Source organism: Pestalotiopsis fici (assembly GCF_000516985.1).
Source record: "Pestalotiopsis fici W106-1 unplaced genomic scaffold PFICI_Scf_4, whole genome shotgun sequence".
In the NCBI taxonomy this organism is placed as follows: Eukaryota; Fungi; Ascomycota; class Sordariomycetes; order Amphisphaeriales; family Sporocadaceae; genus Pestalotiopsis; species Pestalotiopsis fici.
The window spans coordinates 3242296-3250970 of NW_006917094.1; the positions used below are offsets into that span (position 1 = coordinate 3242296).

The 8675-nt window shown below is 50.2% G+C and overlaps 4 protein-coding genes across 4 annotated transcripts; 1 reads left to right on the forward strand and 3 right to left on the reverse strand.

Moving 5' to 3' along the window:
- Window positions 1–93: 93 nt before the first annotated feature.
- Window positions 94–555, reverse strand: PFICI_06981 (uncharacterized protein; the record flags this gene model as incomplete). The annotated part of the gene is made up of 2 exons (XM_007835562.1): window positions 94–333; window positions 394–555. 2 exons carry the CDS (start codon window positions 553–555, stop codon window positions 94–96), a joined length of 402 nt encoding a protein of 133 aa, XP_007833753.1.
- Window positions 556–1082: 527 nt separating this feature from the next.
- Window positions 1083–4871, forward strand: PFICI_06982 (uncharacterized protein; the record flags this gene model as incomplete). Its single annotated transcript, XM_007835563.1, has 1 exon — window positions 1083–4871. The coding sequence occupies one exon, from the start codon at window positions 1083–1085 to the stop codon at window positions 4869–4871; it is 3789 nt and encodes a 1262-aa protein (XP_007833754.1).
- Window positions 4872–5101: 230 nt separating this feature from the next.
- Window positions 5102–5341, reverse strand: PFICI_06983 (uncharacterized protein; the record flags this gene model as incomplete). The annotated part of the gene is made up of 1 exon (XM_007835564.1): window positions 5102–5341. One exon carries the CDS (start codon window positions 5339–5341, stop codon window positions 5102–5104), a length of 240 nt encoding a protein of 79 aa, XP_007833755.1.
- A 394-nt stretch (window positions 5342–5735) lies between these two features.
- PFICI_06984 (uncharacterized protein) lies at window positions 5736–6796 on the reverse strand (the record flags this gene model as incomplete). Its single annotated transcript, XM_007835565.1, has 5 exons — window positions 5736–5798; window positions 5857–6121; window positions 6182–6361; window positions 6425–6537; window positions 6596–6796. The coding sequence occupies 5 exons, from the start codon at window positions 6794–6796 to the stop codon at window positions 5736–5738; spliced, it is 822 nt and encodes a 273-aa protein (XP_007833756.1).
- Between the last annotated feature and the right edge of the window lie 1879 nt (window positions 6797–8675).

The window sequence follows — 8675 nt, forward strand, 5'->3', positions numbered from 1 at the left end:
GCCAAAGCAGGGGAATACCCTTGCGATCCGGTATGCGTTGCCTGACGAGACTGCTCGTGTAGAGTCGTCGTGCAGTCTGACACAACACCGCTTTCAGGCCGAGGCGTAGATATCTGGTCTCCCCAGAATCGAACGGTTCTTCATTTGGCTGACAAACTCCTCGACCTCGATCTTGACAATGTGCTCGCCGGGCACCACTACCAAGCCCAAGTACCGCGAGGTCATCTCAGCCCGGAGTGTATCCGATTCCAGACTCGCAGCAGCGGCCTCGAGAAGTTTTTGCTGCGAGGGTTGCCGGTACTCATGGGTGAGCGAGAGCACAAGATTGCTTTGCTGTCAAGTTTGGTTAGCTGGATAATACAATATAAATGATCTAGACTGTAGTTGACAAACCGGATCGGTGCACTTGAAGGTGCCCACAAATAGACGGGCGTCTGTGGTGTAGACTCTCAGGGTCTTGTTGATGAGGGACTGCAAATAAGACTCGGCTTCGGCCTTGTTCAAATTAGCAGCCGGTGCTTCGGGCTGCTCTGCTGATGAAGCTGATGCGTCCATTTTGATACCCTTTACAACGCCTTGTTTCGGTCAATGCCAGAATGTCAACCCGCGATAATTTTCATAATCGTCGGAGACTCCAAGCCTGGTTACTTATTTAGATCGATGGGGATTTTGATGCTACAAGCGAGGTGCCCGATTTGACTCGTGTCTGCCACTGTCCGGTCACTGGGTTTGGCGTTGTAGTGGGGTTCTAGCGGGGCTCTCTAGCAGTGTTCCTCTGGAAGGGGGACCCCAGATAGCGCGCGATCGACGCGCTAAAGATCAACGTCATCATCATTGGATCCCGAGCTGATGGAAGAAACATTCCGTAGGCAGAAGCGCATACCTTTTTCATATCTGACCAATTTCTCAATACAAATCTTTCCTTTCCTTTCCTGCCATCATTGTTTCCATTGTATGATAGAATGGTCCTGTCTTCATTTGATGAACCATGACAGCTTCTATTCCATATCCTTGAGCATCTACAAGTCGCTGATCTGCCTCATGAAGCCATCATAGACGTCATCCGATAGACCTCGGACAAGATGGGTGTGAACGGCCTCTGGACCGTGATTCAACCCTGCGCGCGACCGACCAACCTCGCGACCCTGAACCGCAAGCGCCTCGCTGTCGATGCCTCGATCTGGATTTACCAGTTCCTCAAAGCGGTGCGCGACAAGGAGGGCAATGCGCTGCGCAACTCCCATGTCGTCGGCTTCTTCCGCCGCATATGCAAGCTGCTGTGGTTCGGCATCCGACCCGTCTTTGTCTTTGACGGCGGCGCACCTGCCCTCAAGCGCCAGACCATTACCTCGCGCAAGCAGAGGAGGGAGGGCAGGAGGGAAGATGCCGTGCGCACAGCGGGCAAGCTGCTCGCCGTGCAGATGCAGCGCATCGCCGAGGAGGAGGGCGATAAGCGTAAAAGGCAACGCGAGCTTGAGAAGCAGGGCGGCGAGAGACCCGAGGTCGTCGAGCCCACCGAGGAGATTCCAGATGCCGACAAGCTCGTCTACGTAGACGAGCTCGGGATGAGCCAGCAGGAGCGTCAGAAAAACAGAAAGTTCTTCAAACAGGATGCTTACCACTTACCGGACATGCACACGAGCATTGAAGGCATGGGAAAGCCCGACGACCCACGTATAATGAGCATTGCCGAGCTTGAGGAATATGCTAGACAGTTCAACAGCGGCGAGGACATTAACCTGTACGACTTTAGCAAGATCGACTTTGATGGCGAGTTTTTCAAGAGTCTACCTCCCGCTGATCGGTACAATATTTTGAATGCGGCACGAGTACGCAGCAGACTTCGAATGGGTCTCAGCAAGGAGCAACTGGAAGAGATGTTTCCAAACCGAATGGATTTCTCAAGATTCCAGATTGAGAGAGTTCAGGAGAGAAATCGCCTAACGCAACGCTTGATGAAGGAAGCTGGAATGACAGGCCTGGACCTCACAATCAATGGAGCCGCTCGTATTGCTGGTGAAAAGGACCGTGAATATATCCTAGTCAAGAACGACGGTGTCGAGGGAGGATGGGCATTGGGCGTCGTGAGCAAGGAGAAGGATGTAGGACAGATGCACAAACCCATTGATGTCGATGCCCTAGAATTCCAGTATCAGAAAAAGGAGGACGAAGACGAGTGGGAAGACGAGGATGATTTTGAGGATGTGCCTATTGAGGGCGTGAACCGACTGCCTAAAATACCATCTCACGTACGCGAGGCTGCCGAAAGGCGACAACAACTATATGATTCAAGGCGAGAAGAGAATGGTCTCGAGGTCCCGCTAGAGGATGAGGATGAAGATTCTCTATTTGTTCAAGACCCCTCCAAATCGATCGATAGTCTTTTCGAGGCTGACGAAGAAGAGGACCTTGATCGCGCCATTGCAATGTCCATGAAGAGTCAACATCATGTCGAGTCTTCTCAGGAAGAGGGCGAAGATGAGGAATTCGAAGATGTGCCGGCACCGGTCTGGAAACAGAAAGCTGTGGATCAGGCCAAGCCTGTGACTGCTGCAAGTGGAAGTATGATTGCACACATTGTCAACAACCGGGCGAATGCCTCAATTAGAAAGCGGCGACGAAGTGAAAGCGTCGAAAGCGATGACGAGATGGATTTGAGCGTGGCACTTTCCAAGGCGAAGAAGAAGAAGACGATGCGCCCGACGAAGCCAGTGGCTGCGCCAATGTTTCTCAGTAAACCGAATCCATTTGGTGGCCCATTGCCATTCGAAAAGCTGGTGTGGAAGTCTAGTATATTCGCGAAGAAACCAGAGCCGGGGAAGTCGAACACTGATGGCACAGCGCCTCGTGAAACATTGGATGATGAACTAGCTGGCGGTTTCGTCGCCGATGATGATATGGCTGGAGGATTTGAAAGAGATGAAGAACATGAAGAAATGGACAATGAAGCGCCTCGTCCCCTGCCACCTTGGATGGAGCAGGAGGATACTGATATTCGTGAATCTATGAAGACACAGAGAGCGCGAGAAAAGGAGATCAACGAAGAAGATCGCGAGGCAGCTCTGGAAGCAGAGAAACGACGACAAAAGGAAGCAATCATTGAAATTGAGTCCGATGAGGACGATAGCGACGTCGAGGTTCTCGATGCTCCACCTCCGCAGCCACCAACAGCACAAGAGAAGCCAAGGTTGTCGCCAGCCACCTTGACGCGCGTTGATCCACCGGTGCCAGACCCTAAGGCTCTAAAGGACGGCGAATTGTTACCTGTCAATGAATCTGATAGTAAAGCTGTTCATGATGTCGAAAAAGCGTCTCCGCCAAGGAGTCAAAGGAAAACTCCATCGCGTCAAGCATCCTCGTCTCCAGAACCTGATTTTGAATTTGAGGAAGTCGATATCCTGGGTCCTCAAGACACAGCAACAGAAGCCAGTAATGAACAAGTCGAAAGTCCAGAGCCAGAATTCGAGGAAGTTGATGTTGCAGTTCCGGCCGAGGATCCGATTGCAACGGAAAAGGTTGCCACGGAGCCAACCACTCATGATGTGACTTCAACTACGGAAATCGCTGGTACCTCTGCCAAGGTTGTTGTTGACGAGAATGGCGACATGTTTATTGAAGACAATGAAGTTGAGGAAGAGGAGTATAGTGACCCAGAAGACAAAGAGCTCCTTGCCCAGCTCGCAGAGGAAGCAGAAGAGCATGCGCGTTTTGCGAGCCAGCTCAACAACAAATCTGAAAAGGAAAACATTGAAGCCTATGAGCGAGAGCTGAAAGCGCTACGAACACAGCAGAAGAAGGACCGGCGAGATGCAGATGAAGTCACGCAAGTCATGATTACCGAATGCCAAGCGCTACTGCGCTTCTTTGGCATTCCTTACATCACAGCACCAATGGAAGCCGAAGCGCAGTGTGCTGAGCTGGTGCGACTCGGGCTGGTCGATGGAATCGTGACTGACGATTCCGATATCTTCCTTTTCGGCGGAACGCGAGTTTACAAGAACATGTTCAACAGCAACAAGTTCGTCGAATGCTATCTGGGGAATGATCTCGAGAAGGAGCTATCTTTATCGCGAGAACAACTTATTGCTCTGGCGCAGCTGCTCGGCTCTGATTATACGGAGGGACTTCCGGGAGTTGGTCCTGTGACGGCAGTGGAGATTCTATCCGAGTTCCCTGGTATCCAAGGCCTCGAGGCTTTTCGTGACTGGTGGAAAGAGGTGCAGCTTGAGAGTCGTCCTAAGGAAGCCGACGCTGGCTCTCCGTTCCGTAAGAAGTTTCGAAAGTCTCAAGCCACGAAGCTTTTTCTGCCATTGGGCTTCCCCAACCCGGCCGTTTTTGAGGCCTACATCAAACCCGAAGTTGATAGCAATCCCGAGCAATTTCAATGGGGTGTGCCCGACGTTGAAGGGCTACGCCGATTTCTCATGTCGACCATTGGCTGGAGCCCGGAACGTACCGATGAGGTTCTCGTCCCCGTGATACGGGACATGAATCGACGGGACGCCGAGGGCACACAGAGCAATATCACCAGATTTTTCGAAGGCAGCGTCGGTGTTGGTGCCAAAGAGGCTTTTGCACCAAGACAGAGAACTCAGACGAGTAAGCGCATGGTGAATGCAGTAAACAAGTTGCGCGCCAATGTTTCCGTGGATGGACAAAGCCTTGAAGCGCCTGTAGAGGTAGGCCAGGGCACTCCTGCTAGTGGCCGTAAACGAAAACAGCGAAACAATGCCGCCACAGCAGAGGATGATGGTGGTGAGGATGGGACGGCGGTTGAAAATGATGATATTGATGACGATTACGAAGATGGTACTGGCACAGGCCCGGCGAAATCAAAGAGGACTGGGAGAAGTCGAAAGACCAAGACATAGATCTAAATTCTCTCCATAGCTATCATATATTTGCGTATGTTGGCTATGAGCAATTCAAGTTGAACCGTGGTACTCATTCTCTTTTGCTGCAAGTGTACAACGTGTGCAAATTATTACATTGAATTTTTGATAAATGACACCATGAGCATCGCTCCCCATTGTATTAATTCGTGGCAATCAAAAATCATTGATCTTGTCAACTTTATGTCTAATTTAGTCTATATCATCTCTCAGACAGCAGTCTTCGGTCGCCCGTTCTCCGACTCTTGCTCCCTCGAAATATTATCCGCCCACGCTCTCGTGGGCGTACGCTGTCCATCCGCGGACGCCGGACGAACTGGTGGTCCAGTCAACGGGCGCAGCTCGGCACGAGGCGGCACGGCGAGCATCTCGTTCAAGGCTACCATGGACTCGTTGGCCAGCCAAGTCGTGGCGCTCAGGCGGTCCTCGGACAGTTCCGCGCTCGGCATCCGGTGATAGCTTGTCTCGATGAGCGTTGATATCGTCACGGATAGTCTGTTTTTGGCAAGACAGGTTTGGTTAGTAAACTTCTGTGACTATTGATCTTTCAGGGGAGAAGGGGGATTCGAAAGATGTACTGAATTTTCGCACTGCGACACAATACTTGTCTTGTGAAAATCCCAAATTACTGACCTTCTTGTTTTCCGCCTGCTCAGCCTCAAGCTGGCGGCCCGGCTCAGCTTACTGAGCTTGCTGTGGTGACTGTGGTCGCCCGACTTGTGTGCCGAGTCAACAAGAGCGCCATGGCGATGGGTGAAAAAGTGTCGGCATGCAGGTATAGAGGCGCAGGCCTGGGCTCTCATGTTAGGACCTCGGTCGCAGCAAAGTCTGGATAGAAGAAGATCAACTCACGATGCCGAGGTACAACTCAATAACGCTACTAATCCAGACGGTCCATCCATACCACTGGCATATATTAGCATGGGGCAAAGTAGAGATCTATTATACTCGAGTCGTGGCTTACGGTCTTGTCATATTTTGTTGTCAAAATCCAAGTATAGTAGGTTCTTACGCAGCCAGCCGCGCAGGCACAAAATCCAGTACAGAAAAGAGCATAGAGGATAATGTGCTGCCTCCGCGGCAGCTGTAGTGCGGCCGTCATCTTGATCGGGAGGACGACTATGGCAAAGTCGGTAACCGTGTTGATGGTACCAGCCACGAGCAAATGCGCGGCCTCGTCGATACACTTTTGCGGTTGAGATGACAGAGTCCAGTAATCCGAAACCGGACTGTATAGGCCGTCTGTTAGTGTACCTAACAAATACGAAATAGTGGAAGTTTTGCCTTACCTGCACTGGAAGATGGTGATAAACATGAATAAAAGCCCGCTAACCACCACAAAGACGGCTATTGATACAACAATGACCGTCAGTCGTGATTCTGTGGTGTGGACGAGCCGGTAGAGCATTGCCAGGGTCGACAGCTTCACGAGGTTTGAGGAGATATCGAAAAGAACAAAAGTGACAAGGCTGCCGGAAGATCGCTGGTTAGAGGATACTGAGTATTGAGGTGAAGTCGGGCAATATAGATACCTCATTTGTGAGCTGGGGGAGTATTTTGTAAATGGGAGATCCCATACATGTACGTCCCAACCCAGTTCAAACTCGGAATAGATGCTACAAACGGTCAGGGCGACGGAGGGGAACTGTTTCGGTCAGGTTTGAGCGTTCAGTCACCCTTGGGGAGGATTTTGGGAACCTTACAAACGCGATAAGGATAAGTATATCATCGAGTCCAAAGCTTCTAACAACACGCAGTCGAGTATATACACGCATAACCAAGATCAGGGCTACCAAGACCGTCAACGTGATGGCGACAATCTTGCCGGCGGGTCCTCGCGTAATAGGGTGATCATAGTTTGGCGTCGGCCAAGAAGCCAACACGGATGCGGGTGGGAGCCTCATAGTCGTCGGCGTTGGTGTCGCTGGGCATTGTCTATGATGAAGATGTTGCGGAGCATCCTTGACTAGTTGTATGCCCAGAGAAAAGTACAGCAGATCATATACAGCTGCTCGTTCACTCAAAAACAACAGCCATATCGAGAAACGCATCGCACGGTCGTTGTCGTCCGGTGCGTCTCTATTTTTATGAGCTGATCTTGATCATCCTAGTCAACGGCTCCTGCTGAAACCAAGCGGCAAGGCTTCGCCAGCATGTCTGACCTCGAGTCCATCTGGAGCCGGGGTGGCGAGCCCGAGGTAAGCCAATGAAGCCATGGTTCCGAACGATTGGCGCCTGGAGATTGTCTAGTGCACAGATATTGTGAGACACAATTCTGTAGCTGTATCATGCTAGGGCTGGTAAGGAAAACCATGTTTGCCCTGATATGTCATGTGGAGCTGATGGGTTGCTAATAGTGAGACCCATGCACCTGCGGGCAGGAAACTTTCTTTTTCTCTTCCTTTTACATGCCGAATACAAAGCCACTGTCCATATCATGTATCTGAAACTTCGCAAATCTACGGGTTCCTGCATGATCAATTCTCCACGATGAGCTGGATATTAATGACAATCTGCTCCTTTTTGGTCATGCCAAGTAGACGAGTTGGGACCAGCTTCCATGTATGAACCGCCAGCTTGGGTCTCTGTGGGTTTGCTCCCTCTGTGCTGAAAGGGCAAATCAAGGCGAGGTTGCGTGGATGATGCAAACCCAAAGAAATCATGACGACTTTAGTGACAGCTCATTTTATGCTCGTTTGACATTTTATTCCCGGTATCGAATCGAGCGCATATCGGATCATACCCACCGGAAGCACAAGCATATCGTTGCCGGAATTCAGAGAGAGAAAAAAGAGAAGAAAAGAGAGAAAGAGAAAGAAATTCGTAAAACAAAATTATTCCATTGAGGCTATTCCACTAGATACTGCCCTGCTTCGCATCGTCAGATCTTCACCATTTTATCCTACACTTCTCACACTGGCAAAACATGTCAAGCCCGACGTCCATTCGATAGCCTCCCAGCTGTAAGATAATGACTAGTAATATTTATCAACCCTGTAAAATCATTCACCAATTCCTCGTTCCAAGTCTTCTTGAAGTTGGCCCCTTGGATTTTCTTGAGCGTGTCCAACTCTCCCTACTATGCAGCTTAGAGCATCACCATCATGTCGTCTTTGATGCTCTCGTGAATCAGAGGTCCATGCAGTAGCGTCCAAATTACATCCTGTTCATGATTTCTTGTTGAATTGCAACCGGTGCCAGGTCACTATTAGTTGGCAAGTATTGAAAAAATCGTCTTACATCGACTTTAAACGGGATTGAGGGTCTCTAAGAGTCAATGGTTCGATTTGCGAAAGCTCCGGCAAGGTGAACTTGAGCGGCTTCCTTGATCAAGAGGAGAAGCTCGGGCGCTATGTGAAGTGTGTGTGTGTGTACTCTTGTTATCTCTTTACTGGAAGATTGATGCTCATAGTCTTGTTTCTTTGCTAGTGTTCTGAGTAGTAGGCCTGCCAGCAGCCACATGGAGTGTGGTGCAAGTGACTGATGCGTATAACTTTTCGGGGAAGACACGCTGGCATGTTTCTTGGGCTGTGGACATGATGTCGGATTGGAATTGTAGGCGTGGGAAGTTTCAAATACAAAAAAAATGAGTGGCTTGAAAAGAAGTGACGGGAATTGGTGGGTATCTGTGGTTTATTGAAGATAGGAAAAGAGAAGAGAACAATTGGGAGGAAGAGAGGGGGGAAGAGGGGTATATATAGGGAGGAGGAAAAGAAACAAAAAAGGAGGGAAAGAGAGAAAAAAGAGAAGAAGAGAAAGGGGGGGGGGGGAAGGGGGGAGGGA